The sequence below is a fragment of the Eubalaena glacialis genome, chromosome 1 (genome assembly GCF_028564815.1).
Source record: "Eubalaena glacialis isolate mEubGla1 chromosome 1, mEubGla1.1.hap2.+ XY, whole genome shotgun sequence".
Lineage (NCBI taxonomy): Eukaryota > Metazoa > Chordata > Mammalia > Artiodactyla > Balaenidae > Eubalaena > Eubalaena glacialis.
In genome coordinates this window covers 217,306,934-217,320,721 of record NC_083716.1, presented here as the reverse complement: position 1 = coordinate 217,320,721, position 13,788 = coordinate 217,306,934, and the positions used below count along the sequence as shown (strand labels likewise).

General features: G+C 35.1%; 1 protein-coding gene across 1 annotated transcript in view; it reads right to left on the bottom strand.

Moving 5' to 3' along the window:
• Positions 1 to 13,788, bottom strand: part of SPAG16 (sperm associated antigen 16) — a 922,479-nt gene that overhangs the window by 415,482 nt on the left and 493,209 nt on the right. The window contains exon 12 of the mRNA XM_061204724.1: positions 11,763 to 11,948. Coding sequence (XP_061060707.1) covers positions 11,763 to 11,948 — 186 coding nt within the window. The remainder of the gene's footprint in view (positions 1 to 11,762; positions 11,949 to 13,788) is intronic.

Here is a 13,788-nt window from a genome sequence, read left to right as displayed (position 1 = left end):
CTCTCAGTCATATGGGATTAATCCCAATAGCCTCTTAAGGGAAGATAATCAATTCCAGCTTGGGGACTGGGTTCTTAGATAGAGTTTAGTGATAGGAATATGAACATAGGTAGTAAGAGCCATGATAATTCAGATAATGAAGAACTAATTTATTGTTGGGAGCTATCACTGAAAGCTTCAAGTCTAAGACATCATAGTCGGCTTAGATATGATTAAGAGGAAATGAGAGCAAGGAACAGAGGTGGCTACATAAATAATTACCACATATTTGCTGGTTAATGTTATTTGTGTAAGAGATTTACAATCCATGATGAATAGTAAGTACGTAGGCAGTACCTCTGAGGTGTAGATATATAATTTATTGTTACAGGTTTGCATATACCTATGATATATTAATTTGTATTTGTGTAATAGTGAAGCAAAGTTCAAAGTAAAGTTAAATTTACTCTGGAGATACTGACATTAATATTCTCTAAAAAGTGCATTTAATTTGTCACATGATAACTATAGAAATAGACAATGAAATGAATTATATAACACCTCAAAAATTGGAAGCATCAGATGCTTTTAAAAACTTGTCAGACATTGGATCAAAGATAATCAAGAAAAAAATGTCAAATGTCCACTTTCTTTTATAGCAGCCATGGCTTCACATAAAGATATCTTTTGTGTTTCTAAGCTAAAACACTGCACCTTTTAGAATACATATTTAGATAATCACCATGAATTTCCAACAGTAACTTTAAGTCTTAAATTTATGGGTAAGAAAGTTTTACTTGGACATGTATTCAGACAATAACACATACAATTAGTATAATTAACTCATTCGACATCTTTAGTTTTTAAATGTCCTGAATTACTTAGCATAAGAAAAAACAAGTTTTGGATCTCTTTGTATCTGTCTGTATATTTAGGAAATCACATAATATAGGTATGCATCTTTCTAACCAGAAGTAAAAAAATTAAACATAAGCAGGGTAGGATACGACAAACACATCTTAGTATAATTATTTCTATTTGTTATTACTGAATAGCATTTTAAACTGTTTCTTGCTAATGCGTATTATCCTAAAATCCATCATACTCTTCCTTATGCAAAGCAAAAAACAAAATGACACCATAACCCGAAACCAAACTGAAATGGAACCATCACAGGAAAGTTCATTCTTCATGTGAAAACTGCTCTAAACTATCCTAATTGGATGGTTTATGTGTGACGGATACCTACAGGCTACTAATAATACTCAAATACCAATGAAAAAATTATCTTTGGAAAGATGACAGACTCAGCACCATTTTTAATATCCACATCGTTGGTGGCTTATTACCCCGAAGGTTCTACTTATTTCCAAGAATGGAGAACTAGTACGCACTCACAGCATCTCAGAAAGTCAGTCACCCTCAGTGATAGTTGCTTTGCATCTCTAGAGGTAAGGAATTAATATTGTGATCAATGGCCAGGTTAGAGAACTTGTCTAATAATTTATAAATTGTAGAAAACCAGCAACACCTTCTTCTATACTGTAAGCTCCACTAGGGCTAGGCTTTGTTTGTCCAATTCAGTGCTGTATCCCCAACTCCAGGGATAAGAGTTGCTGAGTGACTGGTAAAAATTGAATAAATGAATAATCAATTTTAAAGATAGAAAGCAATTTGTAATAATTCCATGGGCAAATCTACTAAATGATTCAAGAAATTATGGGCCAAATTAGAAGAGATGACTTTTCTCGAAGGTGAAATCCTGCTAGAGGCAATGCTTCCTGCAGGATCCATTCTAGGTTAAGAGGTAACCGAAGGCCAGACCAGGGAATAATCATTTCATGTTCCTTGACTGAAGAAGGTCTGGTTCATTTCCTACCCAGGACACACGTTAACAAGTTCTGCTCTTACTGATACACGTTAATATTTTGTACAAACTCATGCCAGATACTATGAAGAAACAATATTTAAAATTTCTATGAAAAAATGTCCCTAGTGTTTTAAGAGAACGAATTCAATTTTATTACCTAGATAGGAAGTATTTCCCATCTCACAACATAGTTTTATATAAGAAAGCAGTTTAATTCTACCTAAATTTTTATTGCTTGCTATTTTTATATCAAACAGTTTACATCTTTTGATATGATGCACTTGGACATCCAATTCATTTCAATAACAACTGAATCAAAACTTAGAGTTTCCTTTAAATGAAAACCATTTCAGTAATTCCAAAACAATGTTTCAGGAACATGGTAATACTTAGTATTTTCTGTCTCCAATAAATGGTTTTGAAACAAATTGGGTTTTGGAGTCATATAGAAAGCATAAGTAAGTAAGTAAGTAAGTAAATAAATAAATAAATGCAATTTAGATTAGATGATATTTAAAATATTTGAGATAGTCAAACATTTATGCACTGCTTTAATACTAGTATATGTATATACATCAACATTTGGATATACACACACAAACACGCGTAAGCATACTATACATATGATCAAACCTTAAATATAAAAATATATGTGATTTTAGTTTTTTACCTTATGTGTACTATGCCCATATATCTTTTTAACATGTATGGATGAGGAAATACATCAAACCCTTTTAGTCACTATTACTGAGGAGCACTAAGACTCATCTATTGACTAGATTCTTTTGGGCAGGGGTGGAGAAGGAGTGTTGCATCTTTTATATGTCAAAGTGTTTGCTTTGATTGGCGCTAGTAGAGTAATAATATATCATGTTGTAAAACACATACATTCACTCCTTAGAACACCTTTAGTTTCATCTGTACTCATCCAAATTATTTCTAATATACAGTTCAGTTAGTTTGCAAAATAACAAACAGAAGGTGTACCTTATTTACTGAAAGTTAGATACAAATTATATAACTCATTTATATGAAATAGTGTTTGTTTTATAAATGTAAAGAGCTAAATGATAAATTTGTAATGACATCTATCTCTTTTATTGATCAATTTCTATGTACTGATGTAAAAGAATGCTCACATCAAGTTTACTGAAGTGGACACTGCTGCTTGAAGCATTCTTCATGCAAACACACAAAGCCACACTGAAAAATCAAGAAGCTCTCTCACAACCAATCAATGTATAACTTGCTAAATGAAATCTGCACTTTAGCTTTAATATATTTTTCATCATAAGTAGACATTTCTTTAATAGTGCTATTAATTATGCACTGTTTTGGAAGGAACATGACAGTGAAAATAATATGCTATTTTCTTTTTTATCATTTTTGTGCTTATCTATGTATTTATATTCAATAATACTCAGCTATCACTTAAAGCCTGTATTTCAAGAGAAAATTATTCACTTGAATATAAATGGAAATCCAAGAAGATGTAATAATTGATTTATTATCCGTGGAACAGGATAAATTGATCACAACAGGTCAATTTTAGAATGTTACCATGTCTTTTAATATAACATAATTATGTTTCAAGCATTGCTCTAGCAGTCTATTAATATATACCTTGGGTGCCTTTTCAAGTATAAGAAGGCAAGCTGGGGGGTTTTACAATACAAGACAGGTATTAATGTACCAATAATCCATGCCCTTGAGTCTTAATACTTCCTACATTATTATGCTTTAAAACCATTAATATTGTACAATATGTCCTTCATCTTTAATATATCCAATTTTGCATATGTATCATAAAGGACATGACATATTATTAACAAAATATATAATAAATACTAACCTCCCTTTTTGTAACTTATTTGGTGCTATCTCATCATTACTAATTTTGTAGTAAAGAAATAAATTTCTCACAATTTGGAGTTCATGTTGGTGCACTATCTGACCAAAGAAATTAATAGTACCTACTATTAAAAGAGGATAACTCACCATTAAGAGAATCTTAATATTTCACATTTCCTTTTTCTTAATTTTAACTGTTCCCTTTATTTATAGCATTCTGTTTCTCTCATCTCATCCAGGCTGGGGGTTATATTGCCCAATGAATTATTAAATTAAGAAGGAAGCAATGCTGATGGGCAGGAAGAAACACTCAGTTCTCTTCAATGGACAGCACCTGTTAGATGAACAATGAGAAGGCATCCCTCATTCTACAGTATTTCCTGGAATGCCAGTTGATGAATCTGGTTGGAAAAGCCTTTTATAAAGTTCACATTAGTGTTCCAGTATAAAGAGAATGAGCTTTACGCCTTCCAGGTGTCTCAAAATATAACAGGTGATTTGCTTTCTCCTTCTCTCATAACTCATAATGCCTCAGCAATTCCTAGTGTCTTTATCTTCCAAATCTATCCAGAATACAAGCAATTCTCATTACCGTCACTGTTCCCATCATGGCTCAAACCTTCACTGTCTTTTGCCTGGATGGTTGCAATAGCCTCCCAGCTGCTCTTCCTGCTTTTACCCTTGTCTCCCCAGCCCTCCTCTGTCACAGTTTAATCTAAAAACAGTAACCAGAGTCATCTTGTTAGAGTATAAAACAGATTATGTGACTCTTCTGCTCAAAACTCTCCAGTGTTTTCCTATCTCATTGAGAATAAAGGTCAAAGACATTCAAATGGGCTACAAGGCTGTGTGTTACGTGCCGCATACACGTTTAACTGCCTTATCTCTACTATTCACTTGTCTACTACAGTCACACTGGCCTTTTTGTTGTTCCTTAGTCATATAAGTCCTGCTACCACCATAGGGGAGCTCACTGCTCAGAAAAGCTTGGAATGTTCTTCTCCTAGATATCGTCTTGGCTTACTGCCTCACCTACTTCAGATTACCCAAATATCAACTTCACAGTGAGAATTTCCCTGACCATCCTGTTTAAAATTGCAATTCCTTCCTATGCCCACCATTCCTTTCCACATTTCATATTTTATTTTTTCTCTACCAAACTTAACACCCCCAAATACTATATATAATAGTTTATTATTATTATTTTTAATTTGCCTTATTTTCTGCCTCGCAATAGAATGTCATCTACATGAGTACAGGAGTTTTTGTCTATTTTGTTCACTGATAGAGCTTAGTGACTAGAGCAACGCACATAACAAAGTATCCAATGCATATTTGTTGGGTCTATAAATAATTTTTGAAAAAAACAAATGTATAAGGTTAACCACAAAGCAGGTACTATTTTGTATCCTATCAGCCTGACTGCAATCAGCAAAACTGATTTTCATCAGTAGGTACAGTCAATGCTACTATGAAATTGAAGTTCTTAGTGTTTTTTTCTATTGTTTAAATGAAATCATTATTATTGAATCAGCTTTCCACTAATGGAGGCACTAATTTACTGTACTTGCATTTTAACAGCTACTTTTATAGGCATTAACTTCCCTGCAAACCAGTTATTTTACAGATATTGCTAATGGCAAATAGGACTTCATAGGCTCCAACAGTATTGCAACAGATGTCAAGGATGAGAAGTGAGAAGGGGCAAGGGAAAAAAAAGCAGTTGAATGGCCATCTAATATCAGCACAGAGTTTCTATTACTATGCCATCCAAATAATTTTGATAACATTACAGGGCTTGTAGTAGTTGCCTTATTAATATGTCATGAGGAAAAAAAAAAACATTACCTGAAAAATATTTACAGGGTGCCTATACTGGACTGGGCAGATCAAAGTACTACAACAAACAGAGTGGGAATATAATTTTTCAAATAAAATAGAAATTTATTTTTTTATTTCTGACTAGTCCAGAGAACGCTGCAGGTGAACTGGAGGTAGGGATTGGGGGTGGCTTTACATCAAGCAGGCTGACGATCACACTGTCATTTTCAACAATTGGTTTCTAAGGTTACTCTGGTTATGGTCATTAATATCCCATCCCACCATATGGGAGAAAGAATACAGAAATGGTGCATATCATTTCAACTTATATTCTGTTGCAGAGAACTTAGTGACGTAACCACACTTAACTTAAAGTGAGGCTGAGAAACACCACTTAGATAGAAAGCCAGGTGTCCAATTCACATGGAAGAAGGAGAAAGCGAGTTCTGGTGAACAGCTAGCAGTCTCTGCCACAGTTTGGCCTTTTGCACACCAAATATCTGTGCCGTCCTTCTTTTCACATGTACAGTATTCAGTTACACCCCGCCCCCCCCAAAAGGAGACAACACAAATTCTCACTCATTTACTGCTTGTATCTCTCAGTCCATGATCTCTGCATGATGCACAATCAGCTCCACTGGGTTGAAAGGTGTCTCTTGTGTTCTAGTGACCAACCAAATAAAAGACAAGTTTTCTGCCTTCTCTACTATCACAGATACAATGTACAATGATGAAGCAGGGCACAATACTGCAATACAAACTCCAGTATAGAAAGTAGGAAAAAATGGGAAATACACAAGAGTCACTAGCCCAAAGAGTGACAGAATCCTGGGCAGGCATCGTGAGAAACTTTGCCATTGTACTGAAGATTTTTGATTGAATCATGCCTCTCTCACTGAGGAGCTCTTTGCTTATTATTCTTTGTGGTCTCTGGTTTTGTTCCATGGCCAAGGTTTTTCTTTGTCCATTTTCCTCTATGACCACATCTAAAGTGGGCGCTGTTGTCTGTGACTACCTTCCAAACTATATAACACTAGCAGTCCACTTCCTTTGAATGTAAGTTCAGGGTCCTGAGGACTGTTTTACAGTTTGAAGAATCAGGAGGTTATTAAGGATAGGCTCATGGTTTCCTCGCCAATACAGTTCTCTCAAAAATGAGGTAGGTTTTCCGATATATTTGCTTCCAGTCAATGGAATGCAGTGGTAACCACAAATTACTTTTCTAAACATAGTTCTTAAACCTTTATTTTTCTCTCAAACATAATCTTGAAGTCATCTGAAACAATACACCTGGAAATAAGGGCAGCAGATTTACTTCCCATTGTTTAGCGTCCAGAAGCTGAATTATACAAAGCACCCTCTTTCCTTCCATCCTTGTTACAAACCACTCAATTCTTGCCTGTGTAATATTGTGTTAAAAGCAGTGGGGGCAGCTACACTTGGCAACATTTTGCTTGTTTCAAATCCTTTCCCCTCAAACTACAAGCTAAATACAGGCACACGGTCTGTGTTCCAAACCTCAGAGATACAGTGTGGTATAGGCACTCATACAAATACCCAGCTACCTTGGGGAGAAAAGCATCCATGGGCCAACCAGAATATCTTATCTGATATTATAAATTGCAGATGCATTGCACATTCTGTTTCAAAATTGCTGCATTTTTAAATTACTTGTAATCTCACTGAGGGCAGTAATGGAGTCTTAGAATTTTCTAATGTCTATAACACAGCCCAACACTGGTAATTCATTTCATGAATATTTATTGATAATCTTATGCTTTAAAGAAATACAATTTTTATAGTCGACTGAGACATTTTCTGATTTTCCTATCTAATTTTCATCACTTTATAGATTTATGTAGAATAAGACAATTAAATTATAATTTGAATGTGGATGGCAACAGGGAAAGCACTTTCTTCATGTGTATGTGTTGATTTTCTCTATTATTTATGCAACCAAATTGCCATGTGTCAAGAATTCTCTACTTAGGATACAATGGTGTGTGTGTGTGTGCTTAAGACTGATTTTTAAATGGTTCTGAAGAAACTAGGAACAGGACAGGAATAAAGACGCAGATGTAGAGAATGGACTTCAGGACACGGGGAGGGGAAAGGGTAAGCTGGGACAAAGTGAGAGAGTGGCATGGACATATATACACTACCAAATGTAAAATAGAGAGCTAGTGGGAAGCAGTCACATAGCACAGGGAGATCAGCTCTGTGCTTTGTGACCACCTAGAGGGGTGGGATAGGGAGGGTGGGAGGGAGACGCAAGAGGGAGGAGATATGGGGATATATGTATATGTATAGCTGATTCACTTTGTTATAAAGCAGAAACTAACACACCATTGTAAAGCAATTATACTCCAATAAAGATGTTAAAAAAAAAGACTGATTTTAAAGCATATATTTGAAAATTAAGGTAGCAATCAATGATTACAAATTAAAACACATGTAAGTTTCCACTTTTTTATAAATGATTATTCAAAAGATCATTGAAGTACCACTTTTAATTATTCATAGAAACCTTGTAGAGTGTCAGTGCATCCAGACTAAGAATGCCACAGATATTGTTCAGAGATTCTTATTAGCATTTAGTAAACGTGGGTCTTGATCTGCATTTTTTACATTAATTATGATTTCCAGGTATACGATTTTCTGGTGAGGAGCTAATTAGATGGTCTTAGCAGGTAATATCCAATTCAGGAAGAGTTGTAGGGCTAGGGATATGACACCAACCAAAGGATATCCAAGGCTGAGCCAGGGGTTCAAAGGGAAGGGCAGACTATAAATACAAAAAGAATATATTCTAAATTCTTCCTTCTCTGGTGAACAGCAGAGTCTATCAATATTTTTTTAATTAAAAACTATGTGGCATTGGGCTCCCCTGGTGGCGCAGTGGTTAAGAGTCTGCCTGCCAATGCAGGAGACAGGGGTTCGATTCCTGGTCTGGGAAGATCCCACATGCCGTGGAGCAACTGAGCTTGTGTGCCACAACTACTGAGCCTGTGCTCTAGAGCCCACGAGCCACAACCAGTGAGCCCGTGTACCACAACTACTGAAGCCCGTGCGCCTAGAGCCCGTGCTCCGCAACAAGAGAAGCCACCGCAATGAGAAGCCTGCGCATTGCAACGAAGAGTAGCCCCCACTCACCGCAACTAGAGAAAACCTGCGCGCAGCAACGAAGACCCAATGCAGCCAAAAATAAACAAAATAAATAAAAATTTAAAAAATAAAAAAAGTAATAATAAATTAAAAAACAAAACTATGTGGCTTCAATATAAGAGTATATGACCCAGCATAGCACTGTTCCTACCACCATCATCTTACCAAGGCAAATAACCTCTCCCCTTAAGTCACTAAGCCAGTTCCAATGACCTATAAAATTTTAAGCAAGACACTAGTTTTAGACATATCTACACAGTATGGATCCATGAACAATCATAAATTACAGCTCAGTGCTTTGATTATAACTTTGAAAGGTCTATCAATAGCCACCAAAGAAACAATCAATCTCTCCCTATTTGTCAATATTTATCCACTACTTCAGCTTCAAAACTGGTATAATTTCTTTGTCTTTGATGATGACGGTGAGCTCTTGACATTGATGGGAAATTTGAAATATAAAGGATTTTTGGCATCAATCAGAAGCAATTTTGATCTGTTATATCAATATCTACTGGGTCTCAACTGGAAGACAGTATTTGGATATCAGGGTTATGGAGAAAAGCTTTCAAGTCAAAGTGTTTGAAATTATTCTAAGTAGGGCTGAGTCTACTGGGAATCCTTTTTTTTTTTTTTTTTAAACACAGTTTGATTTAAACACTCTGAATGATTAAGACATTTGAAGATATATTTTAGAATGGACCACAGTCTTCTATTAAAATCCTCATCTAAGCCAAAAGTGATAAAAAATTAAAATTAGATAAATGTTAAAAGTTCACTTATATAAGTCCTAGAGATCTACTGTACAACACAGTACCTATAGATAACAGAACTGTTAGCATACTTAAAAATTTTCTAATAGGCTAGATCTTATATTAAGTGTTCTTATAAAAATAACAATAATAAAGAGGGCAGGAGGAAACTTTTAGAGGTAATAGATACGTTTATGCATTGTAATGGTTTCATGGGTATATATATATCTTCAAACTCATCAAGTTGTTTACACTAAATATGCAGAGCTTTCTGTATGTCAATCATACTTCAAAATAAAGTGGTTTTAAAAAATTCCAGTAATCTATTATAATAAATATTTATGAAATATGGTTGTATAATATAGAAACATAATAAAATTAAGAATTACATGATTGATTATTCCAGATAACCAAATGGTACACACATGAGTATTAAAACCTATCTTCAATTGTCACTATTTTAGACAGAAATAGTTTTAAAATGTATTATTTAGAGCTATGTTTTCTCATTCAGAATATGACAAACACTATTGATCTATATCTTTGTAACTCAAGTGGATTATGCTATTTATCCATTAATGCTCTGTAATTGTCAAGGTCTGGACAGGAGACAGAACTTGCACTTAACATTTTAACAGCAAGAATTTAATATATGGGATTGTTAACTATGCATAAAGTTGTTAGCTAGATAACTATAAAGAGAAAGCAAGAACATTAAGGTATCATGGAGAAAGCCACTGCAGGAAAGATCTACCACCCATAGGACTGAGTGAACAAAGGGACTGCAGTGGCATTATTGAAACGTAAAACCTTGGTGGGGGCACTACAGAGCTGAAACTCAGCCCTCTGAGGAGGGGGCACGTGATTGCTAGTATTGATGTTCCTCATCTTGGAAAAGAGGCCATGCAGAGTTGGGAACACAGAGCTCTGAGAAGGGGCCACCTGTTTGCTGGAACTAATGTCTTTGATGACGGACGACATGAGGCAGCTGTTTCTGCGAGCACTGGAAAAACTGTCAACTGGATTCAGCTGCTGTGATGAGAACAAACTGCTGTTGCTAAGGTGAAGTGCTGCTAGGGGATGTCCATTGGAACCGCAAGTCCAGAAGAAGCCCACAGGAAGGGAACAGGAAGAAGCAGGCCCCTCTATCTCCTCTAGCCTTGTGGTCCCCTGCAGGCACCCACTATTACCAAAGCCTAATAGAGGGTCAGATGGCAAAGCAAAAATGTGGTTTGCAAAGTTCCAGCCCCAGCATCACAAAAAAGATACAGAAGGGTGAGTTTGGTACTGAGAGAAAATAGCATAATGACTGGCACATGGCCTTAAGAGATAATCAAACTACAGATAGAACAGAGCATACCCTTTCAAGGAACCCTCCCAGGAAACCTGTTGACTTTTCTGTAAGCACCTTACGTGCTCTCTCTTCTAAATATGTTATCCATGATTCAAGGAAGAGTGGGGAGTTTGTTAAACGTACCTGTTTTACCCATGACCCCCAAAACAATAGTGTCCACCTTTAATGCAAGTTCATCTTTCTCTTACAAAATAAATTACAATGGCTCAGTGATAACTGTTCACACAAATTTTGAGGAGTCACTATGACTTATATTTGGAATCTGGGCATGGATTAAAATATTAAAGTGATCAGAAATCTGACTGATGATCTGTAATCCCTTAGTTAGCTGAAGCAATCAGGGTATTTGATACCAGCTCTTTTTATCTTATTTGTATACCTAACAGGATGGAATAATCATCCAAAAATACATGGATGACAGGTATTTTGATAGCAAAAATATAATAAATTTGTCTGTCTTGAATTAAGATCAAAGCATATGGTACTGTAGAGGACTTTGCTTACAATAAAATGGATTAATTCTTACAATTTGTGAATTGCCAAGAAGCATTTAATTTGGGAAATGTTATATCAAAATTTAGTGAAAAGCAAACAATTATTTCTGTCATCTTCCTGCCTACTGAATTGTTGGTTTGATAATCCAGAGAGACAGCAGACCTGTGGAGGGGAGAACTAAAAACCTAACTCTTTAAAATAAGTATTTGTCTCTATCTTGCTTAAAACAAACAGCTTTCCAATGAAGCAATTCTAATCTGATTACATAGGCTTGATCTTGAACCTACATTTAGAAAGAACTCATTACATCGACAGAGATTAATGGAATTAGAAATGGATTTCACAAAGATTATTTAAGTAACTCTATAGTTTTATAATTAACAGCGTTGGTTTTTTTTTAATTTCCCACTGAGGGAAATTTATTCATGTATATTTATCAACACAGAATGCTAATATTGTTCAAAGTACTTCTTACCTATTAACATCCCAGATTTTGCTAGTTGTATCCAATGAGGAGGAAGCCACAAAATCACCACAGGAGTGCCACGTGCAGGACCATACTGCATGGGTGTGTCCTTCGAAGGTCAAAATGCAATTGCCTTTAGACAGGTCCCATAATTTAACTGTAGTGTCACCACTTGAAGTAGCCAACTTGTTGCCACTATTTGCAAGAACATAAAAAGGTAATCTGTTAAAAAAATCAACTTGCAGTTAATTTATTCTTATGAATGGTTGTATTCTGTGAATAACTTGTGTGTGTGTGTGTTTGTCTGAGTTATTTTTACTCTTAATGACATATCTTTATGCCTGAATCTTATTATCTTATTTGAGTCTGCACAATTTGATACTTCCTTATATTGTTTAGTAATTCAAATTGATTAGAGAACTGCTGTTGCACAGTTTCTGTATTAATTCTATATTCTTCCAGATTAATCCACTAAACAGCACTTTTTTAACACATACGTTGGTTTCAGGGCTATGTTAGGTTCTGTGGATGATATAGCCTCAGAATGATGAAAATTTAGACGTGGGCTAAGACAATTTCAAAAATGTAATACAATATAAAACAGTAGGTCAGCATTGTTTATGTTTGTATTAATTAAATGCTGCAGGAGTGCAGTTTGGATGATGAAGAAATATGTGAATCAGAAATGAGAGGGCTTTGGAGCTACATCTTGAGAGATGAAAGATTTTGAAGAGCTGAGTGGTTAAGAATGAGTCATTGGACTTTCCATTTGAGTCATTAGTAGATGTTAAAAAAGCAGTGGCTTTCAAGTGGTGGACCCAAAAACAAATTTAAGAAATGAGTGGGTGTCCATGACGTGAAAAGAAACATCTAGGTTTTTTTGGTAAAATATCAACTGCAAGAAAATTTCAATGCCATCATCTTCTCCACAACCTTCAGCATTGTTTGCTCCTTCTATGTGTTCTCTTAGTAACTTTTCTCTCACTGAATATAATGAACTGCTTATCTGCCTCCTTCCCTGTGTTTTTGATGGGGAACTGTTTCCTCTCTCTGTTTCTACAGCATCAAGCATTATGATTAACCAACTGAAGTGCTCATTAAATGCTTTCAGAATGAATAAATATATGAATGAATGAATGAAGTGATGCTATAAATGAAGAAGAAAAGTTGCCCAAAATTTCTAAGACCGTTAATGGCACTTGCATCAAGACAAGCATTTTGCTTGCTTGCTTTTACTTGCTTACTTTTATGCTGAGAGAATTAAACTTTTATGAGCAGCAACCACTGGAGAGGAAGGCTCAGAGATGTTGCCAGAAAAGCAGATTATAGAGTGAAGACGTTCGCATTAAAGTGATAAAAGGATATTTATTTCTTTTTCAAATTAGCAGATTTTTTAAATTACTAAAAAAAGTACTATATAAGGGTAGTCCTTTACTAATAGGTAGATATTAAAAACTGTCCTTTGCTTTGCAGCTGTTGTTTATCTGTACATGTTTGCCATTACAATTTTTACTTTTTAATATTAAAAACTGAACAATACATTTGTCTAAAGATACCGTATTATAACATCACATTGAGGGTTATAGCTTCAAAATATAAATCTGGGTAGGGGCTGGGGGGGGACACAGACATTCAGTCCATGACAGTATATAAGTTAAAAATAGGGATGATAGAAAAAAAGAATACATTTTCCTGGTCAAAATCTCAGAAGAGAATGATATAAAATGGGATACAGGCAACATTCAAAGAATTAAAAGTTGACAATTTACAGAAACTGGAAATTTAAGATGTAGAACGACAGATTCTGGAAGAAAAATGTATACCAAGTGGAATAAACAGTGTAAACAAAAAGAAATCTTCACTTAGATAAATTTTAGTCAACTGCAGAGCACCATAGGCAACAATAAAAATAACTAGAAAAATAAGAAGAGAAAAAAATAGAAGGAAACGTTATTTACATAGTGCTTAACACAGGCTAGAAACTCTACTAAGCACATTATATAATTTGATCCTCACAAGCATCTAATAGTTTGGG